The sequence below is a fragment of the Procambarus clarkii genome, chromosome 51 (assembly GCF_040958095.1).
Source record: "Procambarus clarkii isolate CNS0578487 chromosome 51, FALCON_Pclarkii_2.0, whole genome shotgun sequence".
Lineage (NCBI taxonomy): Eukaryota > Metazoa > Arthropoda > Malacostraca > Decapoda > Cambaridae > Procambarus > Procambarus clarkii.
This window is the reverse complement of record NC_091200.1, coordinates 13,861,329-13,877,541: the sequence shown is the minus strand read 5'-3', so window position 1 is coordinate 13,877,541 and position 16,213 is coordinate 13,861,329. Positions and strand designations below refer to the sequence as shown.

The 16,213-nt window shown below is 39.9% G+C and overlaps 1 protein-coding gene across 1 annotated transcript in view; it reads left to right on the top strand.

The window, feature by feature from the left end:
- Positions 1-13,379, top strand: part of LOC123774536 (insulin receptor-related protein) — an 879,124-nt gene extending 865,745 nt beyond the window's left edge. The window contains exon 28 of the mRNA XM_069303789.1: positions 11,228-13,379. Coding sequence (XP_069159890.1) covers positions 11,228-12,387 — 1,160 coding nt within the window. The 3' untranslated portion in view covers positions 12,388-13,379. The remainder of the gene's footprint in view (positions 1-11,227) is intronic.
- The last annotated feature ends 2,834 nt before the right edge of the window (positions 13,380-16,213 follow it).

Sequence of the window (16,213 nt, the reverse complement as noted above, 5' to 3'; positions counted from 1 at the left end):
CTATTGTGGGAAAGTTACTCGAATCTATAATAGCAAATAAAATTCGTCTTCATCTTGAAAAACATAAATTAATAATTGAGTCGCAACATGGTTTTATAAATGGCCGTTCATGTTTAACAAATTTGTTATCTTTTTATTCAAGCATTGTTGAGGCAGTTGATAGTGGTAAGGATTGCGATGTTGTATACCTTGACTTTAGCAAAGCTTTTGATACAGTGCCACATGAAAGACTGATTAAAAAAATAGAGTCTCATGGTATTGGGGGCGCTATATTAAGCTGGATTAGGGCATGGCTATACCAAAGGAAACAGAGAGTTAGTATAAATGGAATCAAGTCAGAGTGGGAAAATGTTGTAAGTGGAGTGCCTCAAGGCTCTGTCCTGGGACCTCTGTTGTTTATAATATATATAAATGATTTAGATTCAGGTTTGAGTAGCAACATTTGCAAATTTGCCGATGATACGAAAATCGGTAGGGAAATTAATTCGGAGGAGGACTCACTATCACTTCAAGTTGATCTAGATAGGGTTTTGAAATGGTCAAAGGATTGGCAGATGCAGTTTAATGCTGATAAATGTAAAGTTCTGAGGTTAGGTAATGATGATAGTGTTACAAGATACGAGCTAGATGGTGTTGAGATTGTGAAGTTGGATTGCGAAAGGGATCTGGGAGTTATGATTAGTAAGAATTTAAAACAAAAGGATCAATGCATAAATGTTCGTAATAAGGCAAATCGGACACTTGGATTTATTAATCGCAGCGTTAGTAACAAGACACCTGGTGTGGTTCTCAAGCTATATCTTGCTCTAGTTAGGCCCCATTTAGATTATGCAGTTCAGTTTTGGTCGCCATATTATAGAATGGATATAAATTCACTTGAACGTGTCCAGCGTAGGATGACTAAGTTAATTCCCCAAATTAGAAATCTTTCATATGAAGAAAGATTAACAAAGCTTAAGTTGCATTCACTGGAAAGGCGAAGAGTTAGGGGTGACATGATAGAGGTTTACAAGTGGATGAATGGACATAACCGGGGGGATATTAATAAGAACATAAGAACATAAGAACAAAGGTAACTGCAGAAGGCCTATTGGCCCATACGAGGCAGCTCCTATTCTATAACCACCCAATCCCACTCATATACTTGTCCAACCCGTGCTTGAAACAATCGAGGGACCCCACCTCCACAATGTTACGCGGCAATTGGTTCCACAAATCAACAACCCTGTTACTGAACCAGTATTTACCCAAGTCTTTCCTAAATCTAAACTTATCCAATTTATATCCATTGTTTCGTGTTCTGTCCTGTGTTGATACTTTTAATACCCTATTAATATCCCCCCGGTTATGTCCATTCATCCACTTGTAAACCTCTATCATGTCACCCCTAACTCTTCGCCTTTCCAGTGAATGCAACTTAAGCTTTGTTAATCTTTCTTCATATGAAAGATTTCTAATTTGGGGAATTAACTTAGTCATCCTACGCTGGACACGTTCAAGTGAATTTATATCCATTCTATAATATGGCGACCAAAACTGAACTGCATAATCTAAATGGGGCCTAACTAGAGCAAGATATAGCTTGAGAACCACACCAGGTGTCTTGTTACTAACGCTGCGATTAATAAATCCAAGTGTCCGATTTGCCTTATTACGAACATTTATGCATTGATCTTTTTGTTTTAAATTTTTACTAATCATAACTCCCAGATCCCTTTCGCAATCCGACTTCGCAATCACAACACCATCTAGCTCGTATCTTGTAACTCTATCATCATTACCTAACCTCAGAACTTTACATTTATCAGCATTAAACTGCATCTGCCAATCCTTTGACCATTTCAAAACCCTATCTAGATCAACTTGAAGTGATAGTGAGTCCTCCTCCGAATTAATTTCCCTACCGATTTTCGTATCATCGGCAAATTTGCAAATGTTGCTACTCAAACCTGAATCTAAATCATTTATATATATTATAAACAACAGAGGTCCCAGGACAGAGCCTTGAGGCACTCCACTTACAACATTTTCCCACTCTGACTTGATTCCATTTATACTAACTCTCTGTTTCCTTTGGTATAGCCATGCCCTAATCCAGCTTAATATAGCACCCCCAATACCATGAGACTCTATTTTTTTAATCAGTCTTTCATGTGGCACTGTATCAAAAGCTTTGCTAAAGTCAAGGTATACAACATCGCAATCCTTACCACTATCAACTGCCTCAACAATGCTAGAATAAAAAGATAACAAATTTGTTAAACATGAACGGCCATTTATAAAACCATGTTGCGACTCAATTATTAATTTATGTTTTTCAAGATGAAGACGAATTTTATTTGCTATTATAGATTCGAGTAACTTTCCCACAATAGACGTTAGGCTAATTGGTCGATAGTTAGACGCAAGTGATCTATCTCCTTTCTTAAAAACTGGTATCACATTAGCAACTTTCCAAAACTCTGGCACTCTGCCTGACTCTATTGATTTATTAAATATGGTTGACAGTGGGTCACAAAGCTCCTCTTTGCATTCTTTAAGCACCCTAGCAAACACTTCATCCGGCCCTGGGGATTTGTTTGGTTTGAGTTTTACTATTTGTTTAAGAACATCCTCCCTGGTAACTGCTAAACTCGTCAACCTGTCCTCGTCCCCACCCACATAGACTTGTTCGGCTGAAGGCATATTGTTAAGTTCCTCTTTAGTAAATACAGATACAAAATATTTATTAAAAATACTACTCATCTCTTCATCACTATCTGTTATTTGACCTGTCTCAGTTTTTAATGGACCTATCCTTTCCCTAGTCTTAGTACGATATAACTGAAAAAACCCTTTAGGATTTGTCTTTGCTTGCCCTGCTATGCGAACTTCATAGTTTCTTTTTGCTTTCCTTATCTCTTTTTTAACATTTCTAACCAGTTGTACGAATTCCTGTTCTAAAGTGACCTCCCCATTTTTAATCCTTTTGTACCAAGCTCTCTTTTTACCTATAAGGTTCTTCAAATTCTTTGTTATCCACTTTGGGTCATTAGTATACGATCTATTCAATTTGTATGGTATACTACGTTCCTGTGCTTTGTTTAGAATATTCTTAAATAAGTTATATATTGAATCCACATCGAAATCCCCATTTAAGTCACCTATCGCTGGGTTCATGTCTCGCTCCAAGACCGGCCCACACCCCATACCCAAGCTTTTCCAATCAATTTGACCCAAAAAATTTCTTAGGCTATTAAAATCAGCTTTTCGAAAATCTGGCACTTTAACAGAATTTTCTCCTACTGGTCTATTCCATTCTATGCTAAATCTGATTTCTTTGTGATCACTGCTCCCTAGCTCACTCCCTATTTCGATGTCATTAATTTGCGTTTCCCTGTTAGTTAACACTAAATCTAAAATATTATTTTCCCGTGTTGGTTCCTTAATGTGTTGCGTAAGAAAGCAATCGTCAATTAATTCTAGAAAATCTTCTGCTTCACTATTCCCTGTTTTGTTCAACCAGTTTATTCCGCTAAAATTAAAGTCACCCATGACATAAATACTGTTAGATCTAGATGCTCTAGATATTTCATCCCATAGATGCTTTGCTTCCATTCTGTCTAAATTTGGTGGCCTATATATTACTCCTATTATAATATTATTAGCTTTTTCGTTTAATTCAATCCAAATAGTTTCTGTGTGTGGCTCTGTTTTGATTCCCTCTTTGAGACTACATTTCAAATTGTCCCTAACATATATGGCTACTCCACCTCCTCGTCTAATATATCTATCTGTGTGAAATAGTTTAAATCCATATATTTGATATTCAGCTAATAGTTCTCTATTTTCTACATTCATCCACGTTTCGGTAAGTGCAATAATATCTATTTTTTCTGTGCAGACAAGAGCATTTAATTCGTTAATTTTATTTCTTAGACTTCTACTGTTAGTGTAATATACCCTAAGTGAATTGTTATTTTGCGGACCTTCTCTTTCCCTGATCGTTTTGCCAATTCCTTTCTCCCACAAACACATACTTTTATTACCTCCTTCCTCCAAATCAATTCCCATACCTCTATCTACTAACAGTTTAAACCCAAACAAACACCTCTAACCACTTCTTCTAGCGAGTTCGCAACAGCAACAACCCCAGCTCTCGATAGATGCACCCCATCACGAGCATACATTTCATTTCTTCCATAGAAGTGTTCCCAGTTGTCTATGAAAGATATTGCATTTGATTTGCAATATCTTTCCAGCCGGCAATTGACACCAAGTGCCCTCGATATCCATTCATTTCCCACTCCCTTTCTTGGAAGAATGCCACATATGATCGGGATTCCTCCCTTGCTCCTAACTAACTCTATGGCTGTTTTATACCTCTGAATCAGTTCCTCACTCCTGACTCGACCAACATCATTTCCTCCCACGCTAATGCAAATAATGGGATTGTTCCCATTACCAGCCATAATATCATTCATGTTGTTTATAATATCACCAATGCCAGCTCCGGGATAGCAAACCCTTAACCTGTTCCCCCTATCTCTAGCACAAAACGTTCTATCCAAATACCTTATCTGGGAATCTCCCACAACTAATGTTTGCTTAGGTACTTCCTTTACTTTCTGAGGGGCCTGCGCTTCCTTTCTCTTCGTTGCTTTCCCTTTTGCGCGATCCACAGTCTCTCCACAGCACTCGTCCTCCAAAACGTCAAATGAATTTGAAGTTGCTATGGCGTTTGAAGGCGGCTTTATCAAAGTCTTCTTAAGGCCCCTGTCTTTCGCAACTCTCCAAGACGAGGTCCCATTACTGCTGGTCTCCTCCTTCGTTACTTCTCGTTGTTTTTTAAGCTGACGCACCTCCTCCCGCAGAGAGTCCAACTCTGTCCTCAGGGCTCCCACTAGAGTCACCAGGTCCTTCACTACAACTTCCATATTTGCTATGAATATTTGCTTCCATATTTGCTAAATAGGGTATTAAAAGTATCAACACAGGACAGAACACGAAACAATGGATATAAATTGGATAAGTTTAGATTTAGGAAAGACTTGGGTAAATACTGGTTCAGTAACAGGGTTGTTGATTTGTGGAACCAATTGCCGCGTAACATTGTGGAGGTGGGGTCCCTCGATTGTTTCAAGCACGGGTTGGACAAGTATATGAGTGGGATTGGGTGGTTATAGAATAGGAGCTGCCTCGTATGGGCCAATAGGCCTTCTGCAGTTATCTTTGTTCTTATGTTCTTATGTTCTTATGTTCCTATAAGGTTCTTCAAATTCTTTGTTATCCACTTTGGGTCATTAGTATTCGATCTATTCAATTTGTATGGTATACTACGTTCCTGTGCTTTGTTTAGAATATTCTTAAATAAGTTATATATTGAATCCACATCGAAATCCCCATTTAAGTCACCTATCGCTGGGTTCATGTCTCGCTCCAAGACCGGCCCACACTCCATACCCAAGACTTTCCAATCAATTTGACCCAAAAAATTTCTTAGGCTATTAAAATCAGCTTTTCGAAAATCTGGCACTTTAACAGAATTTTCTCTTACTGGTCTATTACATTCTATGCTAAATCTGATTTCTTTGTGATCACTGCTCACTAGCTCACTCCCTATATGAGTGGGATTGGGTGGTTATAGAATAGGAGCTGCCTCGTATGGGCCAATAGGCCTTCTGCAGTTACCTTTGTTCTTATGTTCTTATGTTCTTATTTCGATGTCATTAATTTGCGTTTCCCTGTTAGTTAATACTAAATCTAAAATATTATTTTCCCGTGTTGGTTCCTTAATGTATTGCGTAAGAAAGCAATCGTCAATTAATTCTAGAAAATCTTCTGCTTCACTATTCCCTGTTTTGTTCAACCAGTTTATTCCGCTAAAATTAAAGTCACCCATGACATAAATACTGTTAGATCTAGATGCTCTAGATATTTCATCCCATAGATGCTTTGCTTCCATTCTGTCTAAATTTGGTGGCCTATATATTACTCCTATTATAATATTATTAGTTTTTTCGTTTAATTCAATCCAAATAGTTTCTGTGTGTGGCTCTGTTTTGATTCCCTCTTTGAGACTACATTTCAAATTGTCCCTAACATATATGGCTACTCCACCTCCTCGTCTAATATATCTATCTGTGTGAAATAGTTTAAATCCATATATTTGATATTCAGCTAATAGCTCTCTATTTTCTACATTCATCCACGTTTCGGTAAGTGCAATAATATCTATTTTTTCTGTGCAGACAAGAGCATTTAATTCGTTAATTTTATTTCTTAGACTTCTACTGTTAGTGTAATATACCCTAAGTGAATTGTTATTTTGCGGACCTTCTCTTTCCCTGATCGTTTTGCCAATTCCTTTCTCCCACAAACACATACTTTTATTACCTCCTTCCTCCAAATCAATTCCCATACCTCTATCTACTAACAGTTTAAACCCAAACAAACACCTCTAACCACTTCTTCTAACGAGTTCGCAACAGCAACAACCCCAGCTCTCGATAGATGCACCCCATCACGAGCATACATTTCATTTCTTCCATAGAAGTGTTCCCAGTTGTCTATGAAAGATATTGCATTTGATTTGCAATATCTTTCCAGCCGGCAATTGACACCAATTGCGATGATGCAATTGTTGCATCATCGCCCCTTAATACTCTATTCTTTAACATTTCCAATCAAACCCCTTATTGACTTCATTTCCATATCCCCCACGCAGGTTTATTGATTGAATCATTTTTTCCCTTAACATAGTTTTGCTATTCCAGTACACGTTATTCCTAAACCATCTCCAGCTGAAGAGTACTACTTTACCCGCGGAGTAATGAGTCACTCGCGACCCCCCAGTTGCCAGCTACAGATTTCTTTCAAGAAAATATTCTCCTATGTGTTAATAAATAATTTATAATAGAAAATAACCTCTACAGGAGGTAAGGTTCGTAACAGCCCCACATGCAAGGTCTTGCATTTACCGATATTAAAAAGCATTTGCCAGTCTTCTGACCATTTGTGTTCATACAAATCTCTTTGTAAGGCTTCAGTATCATTATAATTTCACACTTTACCATAAATCTTTGTATCATCTACAAATTTGATGATGTGGTTTGTAATATTCTCATCTATGTCATTAATGTATATGACAAAAAAGGGTTGGCCTCAAAATGAACCTCTTTAGCACCCCACTTTGCATATTTCACCATTCATGTTTGTTCCAATTAAGCACGACCCTTTCTTTCCTTTGTTTCAAACATTATTTTATGCATTCTAGTATTTTTACCATTTATTCCATGTGCCTGTAATTTCCTTCCCAGTCCTTCATTTGGTACCTCATCAAAGTCTTTAGCAAAATCCATGTACACTACATCTACCGGAAGGTCTTTGTCTGAGCTTGAAACCGTTGGTTACCGGTTTATGAAAATGTGAGCAGGTTTGCAAGGCAGGATCTATTTTTAACAACCCCATTTTGTGTCGATTGTACAAGATTGTTCACTGAAAGATAGCAAATGATTCCTTCCCTAAGGATTCTCTCTATGAGCTTGCAGATGTGTGATGCCAACCTGATCGGCCGCAAGTTTTTTGCTGAGCTCTTTCTGCCTTTTTGGAAAATAGGGGTGACATTTGCATATTTCCATTCAAGGGGGGGGACTATCCCTTGGTCTAGTGATTTTGTGAAAAGTCATTTCAGCGGTAGGCATAGTTCTTTTGCCAGTTTCTTTATCGTTCTGGATCGGATTCCATCCACACCTGGGGCATTTGAGTCTTTTTAGTTTGTCAATGTTCTTCCTGATTATGTGGCATGTTATGGGTATATCCCTAAATTCATTCTATTCACCTCCTGCATACATTTGTGTGGGTGATGGAATGTCATTTAACTTTTCCAGTGTGAACACTGATGTAAAATATTTCATTTAGAGCGTTTGCGGCTTTTTGTCGTTCACTATAACTCGGCTTGTTCCATCTATTAAGGGTCCTACAGAATCCTTTGTTTTGGTTTTACCTCTTATATAGGCATGAATGATTTTGGATCTTTTCTTTTAATGTTTTGAGCAATTTTTCTTTTGTAGCTTTGGCTGATGTGATTATCTGGGTGGCCGAGTTTAGTGTCCTTTTGTATATCTCATAATCACTGATGTTCATCGTGGATTTATACTTTTCCCAGATGTTCTGCTTGACTATCAATGCACGTATTACGACCTGCATCACCCATCATGTTCCCTTTCTTTTCCTACTCATCTTTGGCACATATTTTTGAACAAGTTCCGTGATGACCTTAAAGTTTTTGCTATGATGCTTCCATGATGTTCACCTATCCATATATTCCAAAGCCAAAAACAAAACCTATCCATGTTCACCCATCCAAAACATTTCCCTCCAGATGTTTTATAGTTCCTCTCTCATTCCTTGAGAGTCTCCTCGATGGTAATCTAGAAATTCATTATCATTTACCATTATGTGGGTTTCTATAGTCGTAGTCCACCTTTAAATATGGTGATCACATGTGGTGGTTATCTTTTCCCCTAACTGAGTTTGATCACTCATACCCTCTTCTGATGTTAGCACAAGATCTAAAAATACCACCTGTGGGTTCCACCACATGATGTATGAGAAAGAAGTCCTGTACCAGGTCTATAAATTGTTCTCCTTCTGCTTGTGATGTTAGATTTAACCAATCTATGGTTTCATGGTTTAAGTCTCCATTATTAAGATTTGGGTTCCTGATGTCTCATTCATCACATTATGCAGATCCGCCACTTCCCTGCCATTTTGCTTCCGTATTGAGTTAATATGTTACACAAAACATACTCTGAGGATCTCATGGTGTTCAGTTCCTCATTGTTGGTAGCATCCAGATCCTCTTTCACATAAAGCATCACCCCGTCTGCTCTTGTTGTTCTGTCCTTTCTGAATAGTGGGTTGTATCATTGGAGATAGAATTCCCCCTTCTATTATGTCCTCTCGTCCCATGTTTCACTGATATCAATAATGTCGGGATTTTCAGCCTCAGCATATGCACATAAAGAGTCAAATTTATTCACTAAGCTTCTGGCATTTGTGTAAAACAATTTAAACTCTTGATGTTGTTCTTGGGGGCTGAGAGATTGCTACCGTATTACGTAGATGTTCGGTAAACTATCACTTTGGGTTTTAAGCTGTTTGTCGTCCGAGATATATAGTTAATTCTGCCTTGCTGGACTATGTTCTCTCCTCCATCTACTATCAGGATCACCTGCCCTCTCCTATCTTTAGCTTTGCATTTTTGTATTGTTCCTTGTTTTTAAACTCCTTCGGTATTCCTTTGAGCACCCTTTCTTTTTTCTTTTTTGCTGCTCTTTTTGTGAGGTCATGAAATATGTATACTCAGTTATATCCTTCAAGATCCTTGAGGTTGTGGGCATTCTTGAGTATTTTTCTTCCGAATTCTAATTTTCCAATGGTTATTCGTGCTATATTAGCTTCAAACCTACCTAACCTCCCAACATTTGATATAATTCATTACTCAACCTTGCCTATGATTATATCTCTATCATTTCCTTAATGAGTAATGCTCCTGATTATGTCTTCATTGTTTGTGAAGATCAGATCTAGAATATTTTCGTTCCGATTTGGCTCTGTTATCTGCTGGTGGATTAAAAATTTGTCACAGAATCGAAGTAGTTCTCTAATCTGCAGCTGGTTATGTCCAGATATATTTCCTAGAATAATATTATTGTCTGCTTTTCTCCATCTTAGCTTCTTAGGCTCTCCATCTTAGGCTGGTTGAAGTCACCTAGGAAGATAATATCAGGTATCGGGTTCGCCAAATTGTCAAGGCTTTTAATAACTTAAACTACATTTTGTTTATCTGTTCTATTAATCCCTCAACCGTTACGTCTGGCGGTTTGTATATTAGAGTAATAACTAAGTTTATTTCTCTATTTTTTTCCTCCCAGTACGTCTACCACCTCATTTGTAGAGCTAAGATGCTCCGAGGATACAAGGTCTTCTCTTATATATAAACCTACGCCTCCATGTGACCTATTTACCCTATCACATCTATATAGATTATATTCTGGTATCCAAATCTCACTGTCCAAAAAGTTCCCCATCATGGGTTTCTGTGAAAACTCCAAATACTGCATTTGACTCGGTGAGGAGGCCATTTATGAACGGTACTTTGTGTTTTCCTCGTTTTTACTCCTTGTTTTTGGCAAAGATAAATGAGGCTACTCTATTTGGGGTAATTGGACTGGGAGACTTTTCTGGCAGGTCAGTTATGCGTGGAGATATCCGATTTGTTCTGACCAGTGCTGATTGTTGTAGGCTTGTTGCCTGTCCTAGTTGTAGCTTTGTTATGGTGTGTAATTGTATCTGTGCTTCTGGTATGCAAGTGGGTCTTTCAGCTAGTTTCATACTCTCTCTCTGTTCCAACATTTGAAACCTCTTTTGTCTGGGTATAAAAAATTATTTGATTTTCCTCCAGTCATTTTGTTGTTAGCCACTCTTCATGTATTGTTCTGTGCCTTTCAAGTGAAAGAATGGGCTCATAGCATTTTCTTTCCTTAAATGAGGTTTTGCACATGTCACGATGGAAAAATCTACATGCTGATCCAAAGCAACATTTTCTTTTCTAAGTATATTTAGACATTTTTTGGGATGGTGGTAACTGCATTCTAATCCCTTTCTATTTCCAGAATATCTATGTCTGCAAACGCCCTTAACATAAAACTTGCAAATTACTGTCTTTCTGGTCTGTCTGTCACTGTCGAGGTCTGTAACTACCGAACTGGCAGTGTTGTCTGTAAATATCGAACTGTCAGTGTTGTCTGTCACACTCTCTTGTCTAGTGTCATCTTTTTCCGGGCATATTGTATCAGAATTTACAACTTCCTGAATTTGTAATTCAGTTTCCTCCCTGTCTACCGCCTCGGCTCTTGTTCCGTTATTATTTGTTTCCCTCTCTCCCTGGATATCTATAACAAGCTGCGTGCTCCTGAGAGATAGCGTGTTCTCTTGGCATTCTCCTACTACTGTAATTGGAGGTGGGAAACGGCTCAGGCGAGTTATTGTGTGGTTGCAGGACCCATCCTACTAGTGTGGGACAGAGAACGACCCATCAGTCATATATAATTATGATAAAAAAATGTATGTGTGTTTAGGATTGATACATAAATGTAAACATTTGAATATTAACGTTATGTAATTTTCAGAGACATTAAATATTATATTCAAGTTTGTCTTACATTCACACATGATGTTTCAGACACTCCCGAAAAGGACTTCATTCGCGATAGAAGAACTCCTAATATAAGTTCTAAGTCAAAAAGAACTTTTTCTACACCAAATGAACCAACCTCATGGTCGGGTAAAGTCACCTTCGGCAGGACCGCTGAGGGTATTGGAGAAGGGCAAGACCTGACTGTGTGCGGCCGATGGAGCGGAGTAAGTCAACATTCAGCGAATAAACATCTATATACAAACTACTCCTCAGATGACACGTGCTCTGACCAAAGTCTCCGTGTGGGTAGGGTGTGTCAGGGGCTCGGGGACCAGAAGGGTGCTGGACTGCCCATATTTCCTACGCCACAGGACTATCGAGAGCTACGCTTTTCTCAGTTACATCTGGGTACTCCTAGCACCCAAGGTAGCGCTTGGTGCTCGAGTTCCTCGCTGAAACCCTCTAACAGTCCGCAACCGCCGTGCTTTAATTCACCCAGTGGGAGGTGTTCCTCACCTGTGTCCCCAATACTCGCACGTTCATTATCATCTCTTACACAAAGGTCGCTGGGAAGCAACCTTACACTTACAAATATCTTTCAATCTAGTATTAAATTTCGACCTCCTTCACCAAATTTATCAATTCCAGTTTATTCTAACTTAAAGAGAGGCTTCTCAAGTTCAGAGGTATGCAATATTCGAACATTTCCAACCCTGCCCTCCGACGAAGGCTCAATACTCGATATTCATAGGTTCTTCTCTGAAGATACGGATAGAAGTTCTCCGTCTACGACTGCATGTGCTCCTTCAACACCTTATAACAGTCAACAGCAAAATAAATGTATCTCAGAGCCTTCAGTAAGTTCTCCACCCACACCTTTAACTAGACATTCAGATCAACTTCTAGATTCGGACACGATTCTGAGGGACCAGAAACTGACTCTAGACCTACAAACGTCGCCATGTCATACTCTGCATAAGCCAGAACTTCTAGAGCCAGGAAGTTTCTATGTTAACAGTAATACGTCCACAAGCATCCAAGACTCGACACAGGCACAAGGAAGTTCTTGTAAAGGTTTGCTTCGTAAGATTGAGAAGGGAAGTGTGTGTATACCAAGCTCCCTCACTGCCACACTCCGCAGGGCAGCAGCGGCATCTGACACTCGAAATACGAACAACTCTCCAGGAGATTTTGAGATGCGGTAAATTAAGGTCTTGTGTTTTCACGGAATAGTCGATCATTGAACCTGATGTATTACCATTAATACTATTAATGGCCAGCCATAAAGATAATATATCGGCTACTTTTACTTTTCAGATAGCTAAACAAATTGGTTTGTCATTCTTTCATGGCATGTTTAGAAGTGTATGATCTCTGAAAGTGACTAATTATTTACTGGGTCAGACCAGTTAATTACATTATTGAAGTTATACATGTGTGATATCATCAGGATACATCTAAACAGTGCCTTATGGAATATAAACTGGCTAGTTATGTGTCAGAACTTGTGTCGAAGATTTATAAACACTCACGTCATAAGGTATTTTTTAACCATATATATCAAATTACCTTTCCAAATAATTTAATTTAGTCGACAATAAAACTATATAGTGATGCTAATCCCTCAACACAATTCCCGTTGTGAGTTAAGGAAAATTATAAGAATTGCCTGAGCGATGCTCCCTGCACTCTCCGACCTAAGCCCATACAAATAATAATTTATAATAATAATAATTTATCCACAAGAAGGTACAATGGGTTTGTGAGATTACATAAAATTGATATTTGTACATTCTTGCAGCGCCACTAACAAGCATGTTAGTGATGTTACAGGTGTAACATGTTACACCTGTAAGTGATGTTACAGGTGTAACATCACTTACAAAACAAACGGATGATGAAATATGTTCACTTTCTTTCTTGTGAACCTCACCTATATTATATTTTGTCAACTTAACCTGTTTCTAAGAATATTACAAAACTCAACGCTCAATTAAATTTATGGTTATTTAATAATACGGGGGACCAAAATTTAACTGCATAATCTAAATGGAGTTTGTTGGTTAGGTGTTGGGCTTCAACACCATACATGCAAACCACTTCAGATTTGGAGAAAATAAAACCCAGACATTATTAGGTATAATTATGTTTGGATCAGAGGAAGACACTTTCTTACAGATGATAAGTTTTGTAATTTTTGCCTTTGTATTCTAACCCGACAATTGTAGTTTCTACCTATACAAGTATTCTCTCTTCCCTTCTACACTTGCTAACACTTTTCTCTCACACCAATTCTCTCTCTCTCTCGTCTGTCATATCAGTTCTCTCTCTAATTGAGTACACCTGTTATCTCTCTTATCTGCTGGCCGGCTTGTCATCTCTGCTGTCTGCCACATCTACACCGGCACTATTGATATCTTTCTTCTGTAGCACATCCTCTGCCTTCTCTCTTAAAGTTGCTGCCTTTACTCTCTCTCTCTCTCTCTCTCTCTCTCTCTCTCTCTCTCTCTCTCTCTCTCTCTCTCTCTCTCTCTCTCTCTCTCTCTCTCTCTCTCTCTCTCTCCCTCCCTCTCCCTCTCCCTCTCCCTCTCCCTCTCTCTCTCTCTCTCTCTCTCTCTCTCTCCCTCTCTCTCTCCCTCTCTCTCTCTCCCTCTCTCTCTCTCTCTCTCTCTCTCTCTCTCTCTCTCTCTCTCTCTCTCTCTCTCTCTCTCTCTCTCTCTCTCTCTCTCTCTCTCTCTCACCCTCTCTCCACACTGGCATATTTGCTATATCTCCTCTAGTTTACCTGCTGCTGCTCTTCTCTGTCACACATATTTTCTTCACTGTCTCAGCCACATCTACTCTCTCTCTCTTCTCTATCACACTTACCACATTTATTCAAGAATTCTACGGCATTCTTTGAGAGTCATATTGGCCAACTACCAGTATGAAGGGAATATTTTACTGTTGACTAGATGGGGTACCAGGCGGTGCCCGGGTCTCTCTCGCACACCCTTATAAGTCTCACACACACCCTCACCATGAACCCCTACACACTCTCCCCGTCTCCCACAACACACCCTCCCCGTCTCCCACCACACACCCTCCCCGTCTCCCACCACACATACCCTCACCATCTCTGCCCATACACCCGTCCAATCTTCCAGAAATAAACTCCCTGCCCTGCCCATAACCTCCACAAACATTCCCACACATGCACATCACTAACCATTTTCACTACGGACATTCTTCACTGCAAGAAAGTAATTATCAAAAAAAGGCACCAAGCCGGGGGGGACTACGTAGCACCATCAAAGGCGCAGGATGTTCAAAAGGCGCTAAATATCACTAGGGATGCCAATACAAGAACAAAAGCGCATAAGGTGAGCGATGTCAAAGGTGTCTGGTTCATCAAGGATTCTATAGAGAGACAAATGACCTTGAGGGACGTGAGGGAAGGAAGATACACGCATGACACAGAGATACCTTCTTACCCGCCGGGGGAAAGGAGGAAAGAGAGAGGAGTCAGGTTTACGTTTCTGACGTAGAGAGACAGGTGCACCATCGGCAATGTACTGGATGACAACCTCCACAGTCTCCACAGGAGAGGGAGAACAGAAGCGGTCAACACAAACGTTGCCGAGGGAAGGAGGATGGGCAACGGCCTGGATGGAAAGGCGTTGTGGAGGGCCAAAAGGCAGAGGGGAGGGCTGAGGAGTAGTGCGGCGAGAGGGGAAAGAAGGCACAGGAGACTGGGAAGACGGAAACACCAGGCAATGCACCAGGAGGAAGACTCTCAGGCCCAGAACGCAAAGGAGCAGACGGCGAGGAGTTGTCGGGGTCCAGGTCTGGAAACGGTTGCGGAACTGAGAAAACGGGAGAAGGCGAGGAGAGGTGGAACGCAACACACGAGTATAAAACATGCCAGAGAAAGAGGGGAGACAGGACAAAATGACTGACAACATGCTGGCCAAGCTAGGAGAAAAGGGTGAAGAAGTCTCCTTGAATCTCATCAACAGAGTATGGGTGACAAGAACTCGACCACTCTCTTGGAATAGTGCAATTATAGTTCCAATTCTAAAACCCAAAGACCCGGGAAATCCAAAACCCATCTCATTAACAAGCTGTCTGCTAAAACTGCAGAAAGAATGGCTCTTAATCGAATTGACTGTAAAACCAAACCACTGCACCAAAATATGTTTGCTTATAGAAAAGGTGTTGGAACCACAAAATGCCTTACCTCCTTCCTGGATCAAATCCTTATTTTTCTAGACCTAGAAAAAGCCTTCGAGATAGCCATTGCACCAGCTGCACTGTGCTGCCTGGTGGATAAGGAAATCAAAGAACACGTTCTTGCCTTTGCCAAAGGAAGCCTGCTTAACCGAGAAGCTAAAGTCAAATTCCAAGGAAAAACATTCTCCTCAAAGAGGCTGGAAAATGGGACTCCGCAGGGAGGAATACTAAGCCCCTTCCTCTTCAACTGTCTCATGGAACAATTCATGAAGCTCAAGTTACCCAAAGCCAAACTGCTTAGCTATGCAGACGACTTTGTGGTCATCATCAAGGGCAAAGGCGCCAGGAACCCATGAACAAAAATGCCTGGACATCATCAGCAGGGAGGAGGAACGCACAGCAGTGAAAATAAACAGCAATAAAACCAAAACAATGGCCGTTAAAATGAGAACTCAAGACATCAGACTCGCAATATAAGGACACGAAATTGAGTGGGTTACCTCTTTTCAATACCTAGGAGTCATAATAGACAACCAGTTGAAATTCACTCAAGAAATTGAAAATCTTTGGCAACGTTGTAAAGCCAGAAACTCAGCTTTGCGCTCCCTGACAAGTCTTAGAGATGGTGCATCTCTACCAGTACTCAAAATGTACTACGTTCAAGCAGTTAGGTCACTCATTGACTATACTGCTCCTGCTCTTACATCCCTCAGTGATAACCAATGGGAGAAACTGGAGGTGTCTCAAAATGATGCCCTCAGAACAATGCTGGGAGCACCTATATGGACGCGTCGAGAGACTCTAAGAATGGAAACCAAC